Genomic DNA, 23,592 nt, shown 5'->3' with positions numbered 1-23,592 from the left:
AAGTGTTTGTCTATCATAGTTCTTACAGGTTTGTTAATTTTTGTATATATGTTTCAATTATGTAATCGTGTATTGTGATGCTTTTGTGGATTCTACTCGTTTCAGTTTTGTCTTTGTCCATTTCTGAGCTTTTCTTGTTGATTGATCTTATTTTCACGTTAGATATCATATCTATGGACGATGACTTATGACTTGCAAAATCCTTGCCTTGTTGTTGTTATTATATCTGTGTTGTCGGGGAGTATTTTTATCTAGGCGTTCGCAATTTGTATTCTAGTTGTGTTGGGCAGTGTATTCATATGAAATAAATTGTTGAATGTTTTGTGCCTTGTATTTGGTCTCGTAGATGTTTCATTTTCTCTTGTATCCTTGTCAGTGTTCATGTTTCGAGTTTGCGTGTTTTGTTTATGTTTTTTCTGTTTGTTGTGTATGTGGGAGATGCGTACCTACGCACCCATGTGCCATCTTCGGAATTCCCATCGGGTGTTTTTTTATAACCTATGCGATAAACAGTCGCTGGTGTCGCCAATGCTGAGTCAGATGCAGATGGAGTTGTTTTTTTTAAGGCTACGCAATGTTGGAGAGTAAGGATTCCTGGTTTTTCTCCTTTTATGGCGTACCTTCCTACATGTACCATTGTCGTCTATCTCCATTTCCGTGTACACGCCGTTACTTGTTGAATCCATGGTGACACTTCATTGATAATATCAATATCTAATATATAAAATTCTCGTGTCATAGTTTTCGTTACCGTACTCCTCCGAAACGGCTTGACCGATTTTGATGAAATTTTTTGTGCTTATCCGGTATCTATGAGAATCGGCCAATACATATACAATACATACAAAAATACATACAATCCTCAATTTTCACCCTTCTACGATCAACCCTTATTTTTTAATAGCCATTTTAGTAATTTAATCATTAGGAAATTATTTATATGGCAAAACAACGTTTGCCGGGTCAGCTATCTATGAGAATCGGCCAACATCTATTTTTCATCCCCCTAAATGTTAGGGCTAGTCCACCCCTAAATTTTTTTTTGTATTTTTTAGACAAAATTTTTAATTTCTATTTTTTTATGATACAACATACAAAAATACATACAATCCTCAATTTTCACCCTTCTACGATCAACCCTTATTTTTTAATAGCCATTTTAGTAATTTAATCATTAGGAAATTATTTATATGGCAAAACAACGTTTGCCGGGTCAGCTATCTATGAGAATCGGCCAACATCTATTTTTCATCCCCCTAAATGTTAGGGGTAGTCCACCCCTAAATTTTTTTTTTATTTTTTAGACAAAATTTTTAATTTCTATTTTTTTATGATACAACATGGAAATTATTTATATGGCAGAACAACGTTTGCCGGGTCAGCTAGTATTATATATAAATAACCAATTCTGTAGAGCGTCGCAAGAACAACCGTCCGCGGCAGATGCTACACGTTGGATGTATGTATTATAATATTTTAAAATAAATATTGAATTTTAAGGATACTCATTGCGTGCCGTAGGTTGCCACCCCTGCCCTAGACCATTCAAGCATGTTAGGAAGTTGTCAATTTTGCATTGAAATATTGACCCAAATCAAGGGATTATCAAGAGAAGTGAATTTAAGAATACTGAATGTGTTAGTTACTTCGTAATGGAAAAGTTAAATAAGGAAGAACAACAATAATATAAAAATATAAAATTTATTCAATTCAATAAATAGGAAATAAATATGAAAACAAATTATCGAGGGTATAAGCATATACACAAGACCTTATTCCATTGCATAAATAAATATAATATGGACGCCTGAGCGAAAACACCTTTATACGACAGTTACACTTTAATTAAAGTACACATTAATCACAGATATTCCATCAGAGAAAACGGTGGAATGACGCTCAGCTGAGCGATTCTTCGAACTTAGAAGCAACAGAATATTTTTTAGCTTCATTCATCCATCAGTAAGCAGTAATGGTTAGATTGTTTTCAATGAGTACACCACTTTAAAAATTTCTTATTGGAAAAAGTGATCAAAGGGCCCGATTTTAACTCATGTGCGGAAAGTGTTGCACGGGTCTGTCTTTGACCCGAACGACTCGAAGATTACTTCGGGCAAGCATTAAAGGACGGGAAAGACACTCCACATGTGTTGGTTTCATTATTTTTTCTACGACCAAAGGTTTGTTCCGATATTCCTGAATCGTACCTAGTGCACAATGAAATTAGTCTCGGATTCTACTACAATTCACTGGCAATGTCTCGCGCCAATCAAGAAACTCTCTTAGAAGCTAATATTTACTGTTGCTGCTGATGCCGAAGTGGTTATACAGTTACAGTATTCTTTGCTATCAGTAAGTAATTTGATTCAACAAATAGCTCCTCGGCTATTTGCGGTCATCTATTGATAGATTGATAAATACACACTCCTGAAACTTAAATGTGAGAACGGAACTGGAGAAAAAAGGTCGTAAAAAAATAGTGTTTCCAACTCATGCGCAAAGTGTCTTACTCGCACTAGGAAACTTTCCGTACTTGTTCGGCAAATAATAATTTCACAGAAATATTTTTATCGATTGTCATTCCATAACTCGATTTTGACACTTAGAACATAGATACATTGAATGGACATTCGGTGCTACGAATGAATTTTTGTAGTACACATATTCGATGTTTCCCTGTCTAGCTCGACACTAATAATGATGCCTACAGATTACTCTGAAGTGACGTGGGACCACGACATGACTCAAAAATCGAACATACGATTTTGGGAGGGAGCGTTAAAATTGTTCTGACGTGACGTGGGAATGTACGTCAATTTCAACGCTTCCGCATAAAATCCTATGCTAGATTTTTGAATCATGCGCATTATGACATGGTCCCACGTCACGTCAGAGTAATCTGTAGTCACCTTAAGGAAGTGGCGTTATATTGAAAAATTTAAGATACTTCTTATCTATTCGTACAGAAAATTTGTTGTGACAATTATGTCCGAGTCAATTGTGATTGGCGACACTGAGCAACAGTCTTTGGAATGTTAATTTTCCATTCCATGTATCCATGTTCTAAGTTTTGACTAGTACAGATCCATCATTGGGCTTTTATGTATCTAGCATTTATGCTGATATCAAGTCCTGAGTCCGCTCAGAACAACTTATGAACTTTTATATGATTGACTAGGGCGTAAAAAAAGCAAAAAGTTATTCTTTCTCGGAACTACGCTCAAAACTTTCGTTTAAATGCCAAAATAGACCTCTGAATATATGAGCCCTTAATAATGTTTAGGATGTCCGCATCGCACTTTTCGATTTCCCATGAGAATTTTTCACAAATTCTGATTCGTTTTTGAGATATTGAGGGTGGACGCTTTTAAATGAGACATCCTGTATAGTAATGATAGACGGGGTACTTAAAACAAATTATCAATGACAGTTAACTCTTTTGAAAATTCTAATTTTTGAAAATTAGCATCAATTGTTCAATAGGATTTTTTTTAACTCTGAGAATTTAGAAATAAACTTTCAGATTGTTTTAAAACCTGTTAACTTTTATTATTAATTAATTATTAATTATTAATCAATAATATTAATAATAATTAATAATATTAATTATTTTTGGTATGTTAAAGAATTTTTTTTTCCTGTGTTATTCTTATGGGAAATCGAAAAGTGCCATTGTATAAATTATATTAAACATTAATATTAAGGGCTCATATTTTCAAAGGCCTATTTTGGCATTCAAACAAAACTTTTGAGCGTGGTTCCGAGAAAGAATATATATTTTTTTTTTGAAACGCCCTAATGATTGACTCATCTAAGCAGCGTATGACTCCTAGCCCATTAATTTGAAAATTGATACAATCCAGAGAAGATCGTTTAAATTTTCTATCGAATGAATCCGAATTGGTGGCATTTTTCCAGTGCTTCTCTTAACATTCTATTTTCTTGCAGCATAAGTATTCGCTCTTGCTCCAGATAAGCACATCTTATAGCTATTTCATCTTCTTTCCTCCTTCTGGCGTCCCTCGAACGTTTTGCTGCTTCGTTGTTTTTCTTACGTTTTTCCCAATATGCTGGGTCAGTTATGTGAGTATTCTGTAAAAAATAACCACAATCTGAAGTGATAATATAGTTGGCAAAGTTGGTGGTACAGGAAAATGAATACCACATTTCGATTATATTTTTTCGCGAAACTCATAATGCCCAGATGTAATTTTACCCCCTTATATTTTTCTAAAAAAGATAACCACAATCAAGAAGACATGGGGAGGAGTGAAAGGGTGATGACGTAGAAGGTGGCAAGGTTTCAAGGTTAAGCTCACTATCAGAACTCGGTTCGTAAGCAGTGGCGTCATAGACGATGGATGAAAGTTGTAAAGAAATTGTTTAAAATAAATTCAACTTTTATGCGAGAATGTTGTTTATCTAATGACTACGTATTGGAGGTGCAAAAAATACTTTCACGAGTTAGTCGAGTTGGTAGATGAGAATTGAATATTCAAATTTATTGCACGGCATCGCCTAATTTTATGACAGCTACGCTAGTGTGACGTGGCATATGGCAATACTGAAGTGTACTCCCGTTGCACCTCCTTCTTATCGACCACATAATCGAATAACTCTAAGGCAACCTTATAAACTCAACCACCGAAATAAAAGAAATCAGCACCTTCTACTTAGTAATTTCAATCTTAACAGCACAAATTTCTACAAAACAATTTCAATTGCCATATCACAAGTAGAAACGAGAACAAATGAAGAATATACCGATGATTTCCTAACTAACAATAATATAGTACACGGATGGGAAATTTAAATCATTGAAATTAAGAAATTCTATCAAAGAAAAGAAATGGATGTAGTGCTTTTGGAACATACATACATGGAATCGAAAATAAACATTTGTTGTTTTCCAAAGAGTGGAATGATATAGTTGCTTACGTCCAGTTTCATAATCAAATTGAAAGTCACTTCAAGCTTAAAGCTTCCTTTAGTATCATTTTTAGTAGGGTTAAAAGAAGCTTTGAAATTAAAGCGACTTTAGGTTTGATTTTGAAACCAGCCTTTAGTGTCGCCAATGACAATTGAGACAGTTGACTCGGACATTGCTGTCACATCAATTTTCACTGCCTTAATGAATCGAATGTGTGGACGACAACAAAAGCTTTTGTAGCACTGCAATGGCCAATCCATGTATCAATGGTCCAAGGTAGTGCTCATAATATATTCTGAAACGTCAGAATGAATCTCCTCTTTTCGATAATACTCACAGCTGTATTCCCTTGTCTTCGCATATTGCTATTGGTCGATCTATTGGAGCCCACTTTCGACAAGATATTTTGTCTGAAGGTTTCAAAGTCTCCCAAAGGGCCTTTTAATGGAATCGGATCTATAATCATTCCACTAGTTATAACTTTGAAGGGGCGTGTTGATGTGTATCTGCCACTTGAGTCACAGTGATCTGAAATATAGAACAAAAATTCAGTTTGCTACTTACTATTCTGCACCCTCCTTCAGCTAAATGTGAAGGCTGAACCAAATTCGATGCTAACTGAATGCATCTCGAGAACTATGAGGATTGAAGGAAAAATCTTCAAGCACTCCCCAACACTTTTCTCTAATGATAAGGTATCGGCAAGCAGATCATATTATTCGGAAGCCAATTTACAAGGAAACTTATTGATCCAGAATTTCACGAGATAATAATTAAAACATGGACAGATCGGATGTGGCAAAAAGTGGGAATTGAAAAAAGAACTCACCTATTTCGCTTGCGCAGGAAGATGTTGGAGAAGGACCTAGTCTCGATTGTTCTGGGGTAGATATTTCCGTTTTCAAAAATGCTCCTTCATTATTTTCAAAAATGGTTGTCCTTGATTTCTTTTTCTGTGGTGATAGTCTTCCATCAGTTTTCTTTGTAGTCGATTTTTCTAATACCACATTTTCATTGTTATTTGAGTCATTGCTAAAATTCGACAAGGAGCTCGATGTGGAACAGTTTGAAGATCTACGTTTAATATTTTTCATTTCGAAATTTTCTTTCAATGGATTGCTTTGAATATTTGTCGGCTCCAATACTTGAGGACTTCTAGAAGAGTTATCTGATGGCATCGATCCTTCGATGATCCTGTTCATTTTTACCGGATCAGAGGGAATGGATTCTGTTCGTAGCAGCCAATGTTCAGTAGGATTGAAATTAGGTTTCGCTGTAGCGTATTTATTAAAACTATAAATCAGTTGTGCTTCCTTCGAGTAATGTGGAGAAATTATAGGATTCACTGAGTTTCGGGGATTACAAGTTATTTCTGAACCGAAGCTGGTTGATTTCGGGACACTTAGATCAATAGGGCTGGGCAAAGAATTATCAGTCATTTTCATCTGTAAAAAAATCATGTCTTAAGTATTTTATATTTGGTTTCATCCGTGTAAAAAGTGATCGTTGGAGAATTTTTTCATCGGAATACCAGGGGACTGTATTAGAAACCCTACAATTGTTATGAGTCTACAATTGTAATAATTTTTGGAATTAATAATTTTATTGTGTAGTACTCTATCTTACGATTTCATGAGAGCGAATACTTACTAACTAGCTTTTATGGCTTGCGCTCGATATGTTCATGAAAATAATTAAAACACGTCGGCAATTTCAACGTAAAACGCAAAGTTAAAGTATATGTGGTTTTACATGAAAGTGTTCACAATGCGAAAGATGAAATGTTGACATTTCGTGAGGAAAAGTTACATTCAAGTTAGTGGGAGCGCCCACCAAAGTAGCGTAGCACTGACATGGCACATACATGACAGAGGCGATGCATAATTTTCAGATTTGAACTGAGAACGACATATTTAACGCGACTGACACTTCACACATATGTGTGATATCTGAGAATTATGCATCGCCTCTATCATGTATGTGCCATGTCAGTGCTACGCTACTTTGAGGGGCGCTCTCCCTTACGTTTACATTGTTTACTTCACGTATTACGACAACATTGCATTTACAACAACTTAACGGCTTACATTTATTGTGAATGGGCACAGTCCTAGAAATTCTGATACCTCTGCACCACTGCACCTACAATAATTGAGGAAAACGGTACTCGTCCATACCACAGGTGAGGTTGTGCAGGATGTATCTTGTATCAAACTTTTTAATAAATTACCGGAGAAGTTGAGGACTGGAAAAGTTTACCAAAACAGGTTTTCAATAGAAAAGTAAAAGATACCCTACCTACTAGGGAGAACTTTGTTTACTTCTACTGAAGAATAAATAAATTTGAGACTTGTATCAAGCTTTATAATGAGTTACTGCAGGCGTTGAAAAGTCTACCCCCATCAAATTTTCAATTGAAAAGTAAAATCTATTTTACTAGAGAGGATGATGTTTACTTAAACTGATGAAGGAAATCCAATAAATCATACTGAAAGGACGGTTGCAGCAAAATTACTATTACCTATCTTGAATAATGTTCCGAAAACACAAGTTGTTGAAAATTCTTTGAACCTCTTTCTGCACTGATTGACGGTTGTTGTAAACCCTATTGTAATGAGCCGCCCCTGAGCTGAGGGGATTATAGGAACAGCTTATCTTGGTATATTCTTCGAATATTCAGAATGAGGAAATATGAGTAATAAAATGACAGATAATATATTTCCAAGTACGGTTTTATTCTTCAAATAAGACACCTCATATAAAATGTAAATCATTAAAAAGCTCGTTATCATAACAGTGGTTCTAATAAAAAACACGACACTCTAAAACCAAGAAAATAAGCAAAGGTGCAATTCAGCAATTCGTCGTAAAGGTGATGGCTTATGTCAAGTTAAATTGACTCAACTGGTAAGCAGTGGCGGAGTATGAAAAAATTGGCAAAGTAAGAGAGGAGATAATGAAAAATACCCTCAACTGCTCTGCGAAAAGGTTATTGTTTATCTGAGGAATAAGTCACAGGAAGTGCTGCAGATACTTTCAAGTTAAAAAAGTTAGTGGGGAGGAAGTAAAGTATTCAAATTTATTGCACGGCACCTGCTAATGTTATATGAGATACGCCACTGTGCGCCTAATATCATTATATTGTGGCATGGAAGCAAAACCCGAGTGTCCGAGTATTTCCGATCTCCTATTGCGCTTCCTTTACTATATCTTCTTGATTGACACCTAAAAGCTTGTTTTGTTTCTTGTTTATGTCATTCGCTCAATTTAGTAGTTAACGATGGATCTATACTTCATTCACTTTTATTTTAGCAGTCGGTTGGCCATGGAAATTTGACACATTTCACTCTGTATAGTACGAAAATGTGGGGTTATGAAGCTTGTCAAAACATTTTTGGGTTTTAAATCAACGCTATGTTGCCCGTTCTACGTAAAAGTTTCTGTTATTACGTATTTTATCACAATATCGAATCTTTTCTGAAAATATGCGACGAACATAATTGAAGTTTATGCAAACTGATTGAAGGCATACCAAATCCAGTTATTTGCATGGAAAATACAAGAGATCAGTATAATATCATAATATGCACTAGCTTGAGGAGAGTTGATGTTCGTTATCTTCTTTGGCTTACATCATTTGTAGATTTCAAAAATATTAACTCGAAGATGAAATGCATATGATGCAGTAATTGGGAATGGGTATCTCCCGAAGGAATTAACAGATAATTACAAGAATGTTAAATTCTTCAACAAAAATTATCTTGCATCAATATAAGGATATAATATAAAAGGAATTGAAGGAAGATGAACTTCACCTTCGAACAAAAATTTCACATGAATAAACAAGTAACAGGGTAACTTGCGCGTATTTGTGGCTATTCATCTTAATACATTGATGTAATAATAATAATTATAGGTATTTATTAGTTCCTTAAGACATTTACATTGTATAGGACAAGTCAAATGAAAAATAGAAAAATCCATTTCAGGGAACTTATTCTCCGATGACATTTATCGAAAATCCTGTAGTAAACTTTTCGCATTAATTCACTCAAATATAAAATTCTCGAATGCCACCACTTTTTTGGGTCTCCCAATAGAAGGAAATTCTTTGTCATCCTCTTCATTCACAATCTTTCTGATTGTGGAAATATCCAGCTGAAATATATGTCGTTTAGATTCAGATGAAACATTATATAAATTCTCTTATATTGAATATGTTCGCTACCGTCTGACGTATTGTGGATTTAAGAATATCAGGGTATAACTATTTGAATGAGCGTAACTGAATTCTAAATAGCACTTCCTGAAACCCTGTCTCTTTTTTCAATCACTTTCGGCATTTTCGTAATATAAATTGATATTAGTTGTGGCAACGGCGTTATGACATTAACGACATTTCATGAGTGCCAACTTAACTTCGTTCTAGTTACAAAAACTTGAGAAAATTATTTCATGGCCAACCGACTGCTAAAATAAATTTGAATGAAGTATAGTAGATCAGGTGAAATACAATTTCAATTAGTGTCCAAGAAAAGGTTGAGGGGTAGGGATTTTAAACAATACAACAATCAAAGTCTCTGACTAAGCAGTTAAGAGTCGCATGCAGTATGTATATTAATGCTTGTGTAAGTGATCAGTCGACAATCCATCGACAACATATCGATGACGAATTCGAAAAGGGGTTGCCGGCAATCTAATTATTATATCTGACAGTTTTCGTGTCAACAAAATGTTCAAAGAGCAGAAATCGATCACATGTGTTTTCATAACTGATAAGGACGTGAGTATTATTCTATTGTGGTACCAATTTTCACCTACTCATGGAATTTGTCTAGTCGTGCGCTTGTCGTGAGCTTGTGGTACTACTGCAGATTTCGTGGTAGATCCAAAAATGGATTGAACCATTGAATTGAGACCAGTTCAGGAACGCTTGTCAACCTTGTAAACAATCAACAAAACGCTTACAATGAAAACGTATTTTTTTAGGTTCTGTTCGTGCCTCCAACTTAATCATTTAACAATCCTTGGAGAAGGGCTAGTTATCCAATCAAACTTTGACAACTTTGACAGTTCCTGATTTATGGCCGTATGGACCGTTGCCTTGAACGAAGATTAAGCTTTTAAGCGAAGTTTAAGCATGGAATATCTATGAAAGAAAATGCGTTTAAGGATTTAATCTCGCTATTATATTTATTTGATGTTCTGTGACGAAACCTCAATGTTATGCATAAAAGACAGGAAAAATCCCTAATTACGTCAAAAAATCACTCGGATTTCATATCCGGCGCTTTTTCAGGGAATGTTAAATGATATAGGCAAGTGAAAAGCGTAAATATAGACTAGAATTAAATTGATTAAAAATATGTTTCGTCAAATATTCACCTGTTTGGTAGGCATTTCTGAACTCATCGTTATTAAGTTGATGTCATCTTACGATATCAAAAATGCCAAAAATAATTTATTTACTTGTATTTGATACACTTAGGCCCAGTTGTTCAGTTCGCGATTACAGTTGATCCTAGATTAATTTTGACATTTCAGTTCAATTTTGTCAGGTTTAATCTAAGATCAACTCAAATATCGGCTTAATCCTGAACTGAACAACCGGGCCTTATTGTCAGGACGCCACTGCTAGGAAAAACCTGCAAGGGACAGAGAACGGGACTTGAAATGCTTCACCAGGCGGATTGACATGTCTGTAGTACTACTGCTTTTATTTCCATTTTTTCTCGCAAACGGCCAATGCAGGCAATGCAACACTAACAACTACCTTCTTTGATAAAAATGAGCCACTTCGAAACTTTGAAAACAGTAGATCGGGACATGCAAATATAACACACTGCCGAGAACACAGATAACAGAACAAAACAAAGCAAAACAGATAAGAGATGATATCTATAAATTCAAAGAAGTCGCCACCGAAGAAATTCAATCGATGAATAAAAACCTCATCGTCAAGAAGGCACCAGGGATGAACAAAATTATTAACAGAATATTAAAGAACCTTTCTAAAAACACAATACAGAAGATAAAAGACGTTCTTGAAATAAGAATTTTCCCAACTAGATGGAAAATAGCAGAAACAATAATGGAAAAGAAATTTTCATGTCTGCTAATAATCGCGACATATTATGTTTTGACCCTCATCTTCAGGCATTTGCAGTTACCAAATAACAAAAAAAAACAACAGAAAAATACACGGAAAGAGAAAACACCAGTATGAAAACAAAACAGTAGATCGACACACTATAACAGTCGAATTAAAAAAAGAATTTTAAAATAACTTACAAGTTGAACATTTTGAATCAACATTATTCGTCAAGAAAGGTCAAATATAAACATGTCATATTATTAGGACTCAAAAAAGATAGACAGATTGAGCAGAAAGAAGTACAGAAACAACAGAAACCACAGAAATGACTGAGTTCCCGTTAAGTGTCAAATAACGGGTTATGTGAAATATTAAAATTGGGAAAAGGGAGGAATGGAATTGTTGGCAGAGAGTTCTCTAAAATATCTTGAGGCTTAACTCAGAGACACTTGTCAGAAAACATATTCTGCTTTGGAGAAGCTATGTTGATGATTTTTTCGTCTTTCTGGGGGGGCCAATCTGACCTCAATTCATTAACACACTACATCCTAGAATTGCTTCACTGTTGAGACACAAGCGAATGGCACCCTTCCGTTTTTGGACTTGAGAGAATCAGAAGATACTATCAAATTCTCTATCTACAGGAAGCCAACAACAACTGATCATGTGATCCTTTTCTCATCGAATCATCCACTCCAGTGCAAGCTTGTCGCCTTCCGTTCCTTCTGTAGACTATTGACAACTCCGTTGTCCGCTGAGGACTACGAAACAGAATACAACATTATACTTCATACTGCAGATAGCACACAACAATGGCTTCCCTATAGACTTGGTCCAAAACACTTTTCACAAGATTTCCACAAGGTCATGATTAGATATAACACACAATTAACCCCTATAACAAATGAGAACTTTACTTAGCAGTATCAATTATATTCCTAAGGTTTCTGAGAGAATACAAAATACCTGGAGCAGTTCAATATTCAGATATCTTTCAAAGATGATAACTCTCTTAACTTGATCTTCACCAGGGGTAAAGATCCGATCGAGAAAATGGGAGTCTAACAGCTAGATTGTTCATGTGGAAGTTTATAAATAGGCCGATCCTTCAGAAGCATTGAAACAAGGATCGATGAATACTTTAGAGCCATCAGGACCAACAATCCCAACAATTCTACTCTCGCAGAACACATCCTCTCGAATTCCGGCCACATTCCTTTGGTAGAGCCACGCATTCTGTCTCTTCCTTACCACAGAGGTTCATGTGACTCATTGGAGAAAATACATAAAACAAAGGCAAAACACAACACCCCAAGTAAACTTCTGAATACCCAGCAGGATATCCCTGGACTTCTAATTTACCCGCACTTGCTCAGCTTTCTCCCATGATGATAACTCAATTCCTCCCTTTTTCCAATTTTCATATTTCACATAACCCGTTGTTTGACATTTAACGGGAACTCAGTCATTTCTGTGCTTTCTGTTGTTTCTGTACTTCTTTCTGCTCGGCCTGTCTATCTTCTTTGATTCCTTATAATTGACATATTTATATTTGCCCTTTCTTGACAAATAATTCTGATTTAAAATTTTCAACATGTAAGTTATTTTAAAATTCTTTTCATGTAAGTTATTTTGAAATTTTTTTTGCAATTCGACTGTTATTGTGTGTTGATCTACTGTTTTGTTATCATACTGGTGTTTTCTCTTTCCGTGTATTTTTCTGTTGTTGTGTTTTGTTATATGATGACTGTTTTCTTACATCTTTATATTTATCTGCAGATACCTGAAGGTGAACCTATTTTTGTGAGGGTCGAAACATTTGTCGCTATTTTAATAAAGAAAATCTGGAGCAGACATGAAAACTTCTTTTCCATTATCAAACACCTCCAATGAATAAGATGGATAACAGATTTGAGAATTATAATGATACCCAAACCGGGCAAACCCAAATAACTACCGACCAATAAGCCTACTCTCAAGTATGAGCAAGTTGGCGGAAAAAATTATACTAGTAAGACTGAAGAAAATTGTTGACGAAAAGGAAATAATCCTAAAAATTCAGCACGGCTTTAGAAAGGGTACCGCAACCCAACTTGCCAGAATAATGGAAACAATCCTGCAAGAAAAACAAAGAGGATATAAAACAGCAGTAGTATTGATGGATATATCGAAAGCATATCATGACATCAAGGACTCATTGAATAGAATGCTCAAAGCTAAAAGTCGACTTTCCGACATCATTCGACAAACTTATGAAATCTTACCCGACATGGGAAATTTTACGTAAAAATCAAGAAACATCAGATATGAAAAATATAGAAGCAGGAGTACCACAGGGATCCTTACTAGGACCCATTTTTACAAGCGACATACCAACAATTAAAGAGGTCACATTAGGTCTCTGCGCAAATGGCAAAATGAAGTAAATTATCTAGGATTAACAATGGATAACAGGATAACAACACAAATGTGAGTAACATTGAGAAAACAGCAAAAAAAAAATCGAGAGAATTATCAAAAGATATCTCTATCCCCTCATAAAACGAAAGAGCAAACTGGATCCAGAACTGATCAGATTTTGAAAAGCAATAATTAGACCGACTTTGACACAGCGAATACGGAAGTGAAATTTCAATAATGAATAATAATCAACTCAAAAAATTGGAACTATACCCCATACAAAATATAAAATATAACTCTTAGAGAAGCCCAAGTCGCAGAGTTGTACACAAAAACAAAGAGATCAAAAAGATGACAGGAACCAAAACAATCAATAACGGCACTCGTACAAAGAGCCTACGAAATAATTGTAAGCCATGAAAACAGTGATGATGAAAACGAAAAATCAAGAGACTGAGAACCAGGTTGAAAGAAAACCTGGAGGAAAAACAGTGAGAGAATAATCTAAAATGAAACAAAATGAAAAACCACCGGAAAACGATGCAGCAAGAGAACCAAGTTCTAGTCTGCAAATACACAGATACAGGATGCAGGATTAGAAGTCTAGGGTTGTTGAAAAGATATGAATACATCGATATATTTTCACTTCGATGTATCGATTTTTTTTGCGATATTTGATTTTTCGATATATCTATATAAAATTGGAATTATCGAATCTTTATAAAAAATCGATATTTTTACAGACCGACAAAAAAATTCATCATATGGTGATATAGAAAAACAAACATAAGAAACGCTGCAATTTTCACTGCCCACTTAGTTTATTATCACTTATTTTTCACTAATTTTATGACCTAAATTTCGGACATCCGTATTCTTCATCAAAATTGTTGTACTGGAAATACATATTCCAAATGTCTCCAATAGATCCTAATCGTAAGTAATTTTTATTAAATATATTATGAAACAATCCTACTCACCATGTTGTAATACTGCCCCCGTAAGCCTCCGTTATATCACAAAACTTTTTCCTTAACCTGTGCTTCGATAGAAAACTTCACGATACTGCTAGGACACACCTTGGAGTTCGGATACAGACTGACTTAAATTCGCAAAATATTTTTGAAACTTGCAAGTTATACACTTTCGAGAAGTCGACCGTTTGCTGACCAATAAGTATTAACTGAGAATTGGCAAAGCCAATAGCGAAGCTAGTTGAGAATTAGCACTCCCACCACAATCATTCTTTCGCGACAATTCTGTACCTGCCTAAATTGCAACCCTTCCTGAAATAATACTATTCTTTTATACTTCAGTATTATGTCTTCTTTGGAAAAGATTACGAAAGAAGTCATTCCTGGAATTATGAACTTTTATAATTTAAAGATAATGCTGTGCTGATTAGTTTCTGTAAATTTAGGTATTTGAGGGGAGATTCTTTCATTCAAATAGTTACGGCTTATCTTATTCAGGTAATATGCCTAGTAATGAAATTACGAATGCATTAAGGAAAAATATAAAGTTAGCAGTGAAATGATCGAATATTAAAATCGCTGTTTGAAAGAAGAAGAAGAAGAAATCTAAAAATGGAATTTGAATTAACGCAGTACATATAACTTTCATTAAAATACGTTTTTACTCTCGACATAAGTTTCTATCAAATTCCAAATTTTTTCTGATTAGGGGAGACTTTACAATATTTTTATATTGTTCGAAATTAAATTTGTAAACATTTTATTTTGTTTGTGACCTGTATGTTAATTTTTAAGCTATGTTAATTTTCGCACATCTTACCATATGAGGCCATTCTGTGAAAATTAATTGGGTGTTCGTTTGAATAATAGTGCATCTCCATTCATTAAGCATGCCTTCAATTTTTTAACTCGAGGTGAATTTCTTCACTTTTATACCGGTCCTTACAATTCAAGATGGAATTTTTTATCTAATGGAATTTACTCATACTTGAATTCTTTCATTGCTTATTGAATTCGAGAATTCGAATATCGATTTAACGTTTGTGAATATGTAACATCATATCAATTTATAAGGAATTGATTAATATCTTCAAATTTAAGTCTTTTCTATTTCATCAATATTGATTTTTGAATATAACGAAAGATGTAACTTCCTAGATTTCCCTTCGAATGAAACTGATATTCTCTATCTATATCCATAAAAATTCTTTCTAGATTTCTTTTTTCCAAGGACATAAGCAATTTTCTTGACGTCTTGGTAATTCAGAGAATATTCAAGTGAAAGATTAGCACAAGAGACCCGGCGAATCTTTAAATGTCGGGAAAAAATCCTACCAACTGCTAAAAAAGGTTTGTTAAAAGCTGAGTGACAAAAATACGAATTGCGGAACGAATAGTTTTTTCGTAACAAGAGTAACCGTGAAATTTCGGTAGACGGATTCTGTGAAAGTCTAGGGTGCACAATGAATAAAAAACTTCGCAAATTCTAATTCGTATGCCGACATTCCAAAGACAAAACATCCTAAAACTTCTTCCTGGTTCTGGGTAGTCATAAAAGTACCTTTTTGAGCCCTATAAAAAGTCCAGGTTATATCCACTTGCGGAACTTTCTACGAAGGTAGATTTACATATTTTATGCGGGGTGCAGTTGACGGGATAACCTTAAGATGCTAGGTCAAAATAAGAGAATTGCCTAACCTTTGGTTTTGATATTGTGAGGTTGTTGATGAACAGATTTTATATTTCTTATTTTGTTATATGGCGAATATTAATGTATGAAAATGTGTTGAAATAAAGAGTTCAGTTGAGTCTCAGAATTGATTCGATCTCCTAAATTTATAACTTTGGCGATGAGGAAAATGATTTCTTGAATAGATATTGCTAAATTGAAAATGTCGGTACGAAGAATCGAATAATTCAAATTAACAGCCAACAAGTGGAGTAGGTACGTATAGAAATATATATGTATTTAATTCAAAAGTTATTGATTATACAAGGTTGAATTCGTCAAGGAGTAAAAATTACCTACGAAAATTCCTTCAAATCATTAACCCCCGGTTTCATGAAGCTCGATCGGGGAATCAACGCTTGATTGGCGGATAAACGTCAATTGGTTTTCAATCAATAATTGAGTCAGGAGCATTTGGAATACCATTCTCCCACCGAATTATGATCTATATACGTCCATTCAATGATTCTCAATTGCTACTTCTTCAATATATGTAGGAATGAAAAAGTTATAGTGACTTCGTTTTTGAAACCGAGTAACTGTCAAATCTTTGATCGGGCAATAAAAGTTTCATGAAACCCGCTGTAAGCCTCATAAGAGATTTTAAGCTTTGAACAGTTTTAAGCCCATATAGTGAGGTGATTTTTTTGTTGAAGTGTGACATGGACACAAAAAAGTTCAGCACGTTAAGTTCTGTTACAATTTTCAAACCTTTCAAAATAAATTGGATGGGGATACATGAATATTAACACTTTATATACAAATAAACCATGCAACGTGGGAATCCTATTTTTCCTTAAATTTGCTCTACTTCAGGGTTTCTCAAACTTTAATCTCCACTTACCCCTATTGAACTATCGAGACAATGTGAACCACCTTCAAAAAACAACTTCAAATAAGACAAAAGATATTTATTGAAATATAATTATGGAGGATATATGATAAGATAAGTAACAGCGATATACAGAGTCAAAAAATTAACGGACTATTTTGTAGGAAAATGCTAAAACAGATGGATTTTTTATTGAATTACGCAATTTTCCATGAATCATTGAGGAATGGAGGGTACTTAAGTTTTTCCAAAACCCTAACATTTGTTGCTGAGGATGATTAGATCATTAATAGATTTTTTATCAACCTTTTTTTATCATACGGATGTTATGGTCAAACTTATTGAATTCTGAAGTTTTTACGTATTTTGGAATCTGTATTGTTTTATGGAGAACTTTTTTGAACTTTTTTTACGCACTTGCTTGGCGGCAATTCATTGAACAATGTTAATATGGATGGGTTTCGATAGAATGGATACCCGATTTTTGCTTGACTCGATGCTGAAAGCGCACTTTATTGAATGTTTTCATATTTATGTTTTTTTTCAGCCTTATTGTGTTACTCTTAAGTCTGTGATGCGGAGAGAGCTAATCGCTCGTATTCAAATCAAGGAAATCACGGCCATTACCTGAATTTTGTCGCTACATAACTGTAGCGACACTGGCTTACCCCTGTTCGCATACCACACTGCTCTACATGATTCCCGATACCTAATTAAAACATTGTATTGTTCTCAACATACACTTCTGTCTTAAAAACGCCAATTTCGCCAAAATATTATATCATATGAAACGACATATGATTGTCCAGGTTAAGCCCAAGAAATTTTGTGGAGCTTGATGCAGAAACCTACGCACTCTTCTGATCCGGAATTTTCGCAAAGATCGACAGCAGCGGAACACCAAACATTCAGTCTTTGCCATATTCATCACAATTTTCCATGCACCAAGCCTCCACATCTCTCAATATCGAATGAGCAATCTGAAATGTGAAGTGTAAATTGGAAGAACTCAAAAGTACATTAATATGAATAAGAAAAATGGGGAGCGAGAATGCTACCATGTGTTACACCTCCATCATTTACTTCCTGGAAGGACTGATACATATTGTTGTTCATTATCATTTCTTCAGTTTGGGGTCTATATTTCAACTAACTTTCAAGTTTTAGCTGCCTATCTGTCACTCCATATCTTTTTAGTTTTCTCAGCAATATGTCCACATCAACAGTAGCAACCGCATTCGACAAATCCAAAAATATTCCCATGGACAGTTCTTTCCATTCTGAAGCATCCCAACTCCAAAAAAGCTGGTTCTATATTCTTCCTCTTAACATAACTAAACATGTTGAGTTTCTGAAAGGATCTTGAATTTCCTGAAAAAATTAAGTATACACCATTCATTTTTATTTTAACAGTCAGTTGGCATTGAAATAATTTCCTCAAGTTTTTGCAACTAGAACGGAGTAAGGTTGGCACTCATGAAATGTTAAGTTAATGTCATAACGCTGCTGCCACAACTTATGTCAATTAATATTACAAAAATGCTGAAAGTGATCGTAAAAGAGAGAAGATGGGGTTCTAGGAAGTGCTATTTGAAGTTCAGGTCCGCTGATTCAAATAATAGATAACCCTGATATTCTAATATATCAGACGGTAGCCAACATTTTCAATGTAAATAAACATAAATAATGTTTCATATGAATCTAAACGACTTATATTTTAACTGAATGTTTCCATAATCAGAAAGATTGTGAATGAAGAGGATTACAAAAAATTTTCTTCTATCGGGAGACTCAAACAAGTGGTAGCATTTGAGAATTTTATTTTAGGGTGAACGAATGCGAAAAGTTACTACAGGATTTTCAATGAATATCATCGTTTCATATAATAAGTTCCAGAAAATTAATTTTTCTATTTTTCATTTGACTTGTCTTAGGTATTGTCTTAAGGGATCAATAAATATATAATAATTATTATTATATCTAAGTATTAAAAACAAACAGCCATAAATACGAGCCAGTTGTCCTGTTAATTGTTAATTCATGTGAAATTTTTGATTAAAGGTGAAGTTCCTCTTGCCTTGAAACTCCCTTTGATTCTTTTGAGTTCCATTGATGCATGATGATTTTTGTTGAAGAATTCAACATTCATATAACTATCCTTTAATTCCTTCGAGAGACACTCATTCCTAACCACTGCATCATACGCATTTCATCTTCAGGTTGATTTTTTTGAAATCTACAACTGATGTAAGGTATTCCACGTTCAGCTGAAGAAGATAACTGATATTAACTTTCCTCAAGCTACTGCATATTATGTGTAAATTATCAAATTTTTTCCATAGCAAAAATAAATATATTTAAAACTGATCTCTTGTATTTTCCATGCAAATAACTAGATTTGGTATGCCTTCAATCAGTTTGTATAAACGTCAATTATGTTCGTTACATATTTTCGACTTCATATTTTCCGAAGTGATTCGACATTGTGATAAAATACGTAATTACTGAGACTTTTACGTAGAACGGACAACATAGCGCATTTTCTTACTATACAGTGTGGAATGTGTCAAATTTCCATGGCCAACCAAGTGCTGCAATAAAAGTGAATAGAGTATACCTACTATTGATGCTTAAATTTTCTCGCATATCTTCGCAAATGTGAAAATGAGGGTCATTAAGCGATAGGAGTTGGGATCTTTTAGATCCCACTCCTTAAGTAGCGGCTTTATTAGGATAAATTTTTTTAAGAAATCAGGAAATACACCATCATTACATGAACCGCAGGTCTTGCAAGTCTATACATTGCTTAATAACATCAATCGATTTACCACCCCATCCTATTTATTTGAAGTTCCATTGATAATTTCGTTTTCAGATATTGTTCCGTTCTACAAGGGAGGTTCGAGTTTGACTTCTGATTCCGCAAGAGAATGAACGACAATAAAAGTTTATACAGTTTCATTCTCATCATTAAAACTAACATTCATGAATCAAAACGGTCTTCTGAGGATGGCAATTGAAGTCCCAGTTTGAGGAACGTGGAAAGCAACACGATCGTACAACAATCTTTCTGGGCTCCTGTGCCCTTGAATATATCAAAGATTGACAAAATTGAAATTGACAAAATAAATTGCACTTTTTCCTCCATATTTCTGAATCTATTCAGAAAAAGTTTAAATACACTTTTTGCTCATTTTAACCTGCTGTACATGATGATCAAGAAAAAAATATGGGTTGCCATTTGAAAAAATCAAGTTTTGATTGAACTTCTATTTGAAATCTTTAATTTTTGAAGGCTCTGTATATCAGATTGCTAACGTATGATTCAATATGTTGACAAGAGCTGGGCAAAATTTGGTTTTGATGCATTCAATAGAAAACTATTTGTAATGTTCAAATTTGAACACTACAATTTGAAAATTTTTTCAACCACAAGTGTGGGATCTGCTGTATTTATTTCAAGGAGGATAAGCATTCCAATGCTTATCACAACACCACTCCAGTGGTGTTGTGATCACCATTTATGTTCGATTAATTCGGATTTGAGTAATAATAAGGTAATCGAAGTAGGTACCTACGTGATAGTTAGATGATGTTTTTTTAACCTTTAATATTGTAGGGCTACTAGTGCGATTCTTGGTTTGGAAGCACCAGTCCGATTTTGGCGACACACTCTAGGATGTCCAAACTCAGCGGGGACGTTTGTCATCCCTTACACCCTAAGGGTCCCAGTGACCTCGTTGCTCCAAGTCAGCATTTGTGCCAATTCATGCTAAGTATAAATATTTTGATCAAGCTGATTGAAGCTTAACCTTCATACACTTTTTTTGTAAAAGAAGTTTTTTGTAAAGGAAGTCTCACATTTTATACCTATTTAGGTATCTCTGAAAGACACCCGATTGAATTGTTTAATTAAATTCGCAGTAAGGAATTAATATAACATCAAAACTCGATTGCACCGAATTATTTAACAGGATTAACGTTAATTCGGTGATTGCTATGGTAACTGCTATAGAAATCAGAGGAATAATCGAGTATTAACGTTAATCTCGCCTTAAATAAGTCGATGCATACGGCCGTAACTAACAACTAAATAGATCTAGAAATAGTGACTTGATTTGGATGGCGGTTATAAATAAAAAGATAAAAAATATAATAAATGAATTCTCAGTAATGTCCATGATGTGAATTTTCAGAAATAACAATAACTGAACTCCAACTACCTTTATTGAATTTCTTGTTAGATTGCCAACGGACGACGTTTCGCAACTCATCTAGTTTCTTTCTCAAGGCTAAAATGTAAATGATAACAATCAAATTATAGTCATCAACACGTTAAAATTTAAAGTATTAGGAAAATAAAAAATATATAACTCCCTGTTATCATATTGAACCTCACTCGAGTAGAGAAGAAAGCAAATATTGATAGATTCCTTTTGTTGTTTTTTTATCATTATTGTACGTAAGAACTGGAAATTTTGAGCTAGTCGGGATTCTAGCGTAACAAATTTTCAACTTGGAAGTTTTCAGTTATCCTTGAAATGGAAAAAGTCCCTTAGAAACATGAGAATCGCAGTGGAATTTCAGCCCTTTTCTTACAGAATGTAATCTGATAACAAAGTTCTATGACGAAACCCTTCTGATCATTGCTTATTACCTATACAGGGTGTCTCATTTAAAAGTGTCCACCGTCAGTAACTTAAGAACGAATCAGAAAATGTGAAAATACTCGTGACATGGGGACATGATATGGGATACAAAGCTTGTTTCTACTAGCAACCCCCATCAGGAATTTGATAGGGAAAGTGGGTAGTTTTGTAGCACAAATGTATGCATGGATTAAAATTTGTATGAACCTGCAGTTTGTGTTCTTATTAAGTGAATATTCACAAAGTTACGGAGTCTTTTTTATGGAATTATGGTACCGACAAAACTAAATGAAACAGAGATGTTTTTATGGATCGTATAATTTCTATTGAAAGAAAAATATTTTCATCCAACAGTATTAGTATTAGTGCAGCGATAAAACCGCTGCATGCAATCTAATGGTGAGAAATTTGTGAATTTGTGGTAAATTTTCGCTAATATGTTCGTTAAAAATATATTTCTCCATATAATAAGTTCTCGGGGACGAATAATGAGAAAAAATAATGAAAATAATATATATTAAATAACAAAACAAAAACATTTGAACAGAGGCTTCCATATAAAAAGAGAAATTTATCTTTTAAATAAATATGAATATGCAGCTTAAAATATTATTCAACAAAAATTCATTATCCTTGTATCTAGAGGTTTAATTGATGTGAAAGATATTTTTGTTTCAAAATCTCTCAAAAATTTCACTACCCGAAGAAAGATTAGCCTGCCATTCCATAATACAGAGTTATGAAGAACTCCGAAATTTTTTTACAAAATGCAGGAAACCTGCTATGCACAACAATTTCCGTGAAAAAAATTTTTCATAAATCGAACACAACTTTTTTTTTACATGTCTACATCGAAAAAAAAATCACCCGAAATTGTTGAAATGTTTCCCGATTTTAATTCCTTTTATTCCTAACACGAATATGAAAACAGAATCGAAAAATATGAAACCGTTTCTTTACTGCAGCCGTCCAAATATCTCGTAGGAACTTCCAACCAAATTTAAAAAAACTGCTTGGGATCTGAGGCCCAAAATTTTTAAATTGAGCTGTCAAAACATTCCAGATTGTATAATATGAATTTATAAGAAAAAAAAAATTTCGATGAAACTTTCTTGGGAGCCGAACTCGCGAACTCACCTATGGAATGTAAATGGAAACTAATCTGAGGATATTAACTTTTGTTACTAAGCAACGGTAATTCGAATGCACTGTCAACTTGCCGTTGCTTGGTAACGAAAATTATTATAATTATTTTAGTTTCAACTAAGATGTCTAAAACACTGGTGTGTGCACTTGTCACTTTTTGCAAGCATCAACATTTCAGAAAATCGGGGATATGGGATCAGTTTCGTGGCGGCGCCACCATGTCATTTGCTTCGTTCTATCCTTGTTCTACCAAAGGATGTCCAATGACCTCTCATTTTATTTTGTTTTGCGTTGATATATCGAATATCGATCAATGAGTTCAAAATATGAACTGGCCCATTTTGTCAGCTGTTAAGGATTATCTGTTATTTACACTTTAATTTTCTTTGTAAAAAAAAATCTGTCAATATTTTCAACACTATCGAATAAGGGTTCGAAGGAGTATTTACTATTTTTCTTCAAGATAATTTTCGTTTGACAAATTGAATTCGTGAGGGGGATAATTCAATATGATATCAATAAAACACAGTTGATTGGTTAAATATCCAATATATTCAGTTGACGGAAAGGGAATTTTCACTATATCTACTCGGGAAGAATATTTTAAGTAACAGGCTCGAATAGATTTATGTATATCTGATTCTCAATACATGCTCACAATTCACATTACGTATTTCCAATACAGTTTCTTTGAAACTTTGCTGAAGTTTCAATAAAACTTAGCTATATCGGTCCCGAATATTCGTTCATCTCATTTGGTTCTGCTTCAAATTTCAACAACACCGGATTTTTAGCTGTAGTTCTTGATTGTCCATACAGAAAACTAAACAACATGTTG

The 23,592-nt window shown here is 34.2% G+C and overlaps 1 protein-coding gene and 1 long non-coding RNA gene across 3 annotated transcripts; one reads left to right on the top strand and one right to left on the bottom strand.

The window, feature by feature from the left end:
* Nucleotides 1–3,375: 3,375 nt before the first annotated feature.
* On the bottom strand, nucleotides 3,376–11,336 carry LOC123310020. 2 transcript variants are annotated; one of them, XM_044893377.1, is made up of 5 exons: nucleotides 10,704–10,773; nucleotides 7,018–7,175; nucleotides 5,760–6,375; nucleotides 5,268–5,458; nucleotides 3,376–4,092 (listed from the first exon to the last, which is right to left on the bottom strand). In XM_044893377.1, the coding sequence occupies exons 1-5, from the start codon at nucleotides 10,756–10,758 to the stop codon at nucleotides 3,883–3,885; spliced, it is 1,230 nt and encodes a 409-aa protein (XP_044749312.1). In that variant the 5' UTR covers nucleotides 10,759–10,773; the 3' UTR covers nucleotides 3,376–3,882. The 2 variants fall into 2 exon arrangements, with proteins under 2 accessions (XP_044749312.1, XP_044749313.1); XM_044893378.1 differs by lacking the exons at nucleotides 7,018–7,175; nucleotides 10,704–10,773 and adding an exon at nucleotides 11,222–11,336.
* Nucleotides 11,337–11,358: 22 nt separating this feature from the next.
* Nucleotides 11,359–13,208, top strand: LOC123310021. Its single transcript, XR_006537314.1, has 2 exons — nucleotides 11,359–12,620; nucleotides 12,804–13,208. It is a non-coding gene; the product is annotated as an uncharacterized LOC123310021 (long non-coding RNA).
* Nucleotides 13,209–23,592: the final 10,384 nt, after the last annotated feature.

This window comes from Coccinella septempunctata, chromosome 3 (assembly GCF_907165205.1).
Source record: "Coccinella septempunctata chromosome 3, icCocSept1.1, whole genome shotgun sequence".
NCBI lineage: Eukaryota > Metazoa > Arthropoda > Insecta > Coleoptera > Coccinellidae > Coccinella > Coccinella septempunctata.
Note: the sequence above shows the minus strand (reverse complement) of the source record. Positions and strands in the feature narration are given on the sequence as shown.

Coding starts and splice junctions, on each gene's coding strand:
- LOC123310020 (XM_044893377.1), bottom strand. CDS start 10,758: ATGTCCCGATCTACTGTTTTCAAAGTTTCGAAGTGGCTCATTTTTATC. Junction 7,176..10,703: donor GCTCATTTTTATCAAAGAAG/GTAGTTGTTAGT, acceptor AAACTTTTCCAG/TCCTCAACTTCTCCGGTAAT. Junction 4,093..5,267: donor GAAGACAAGGGAATACAGCT/GTGAGTATTATC, acceptor TATTTTTTACAG/AATACTCACATAACTGACCC.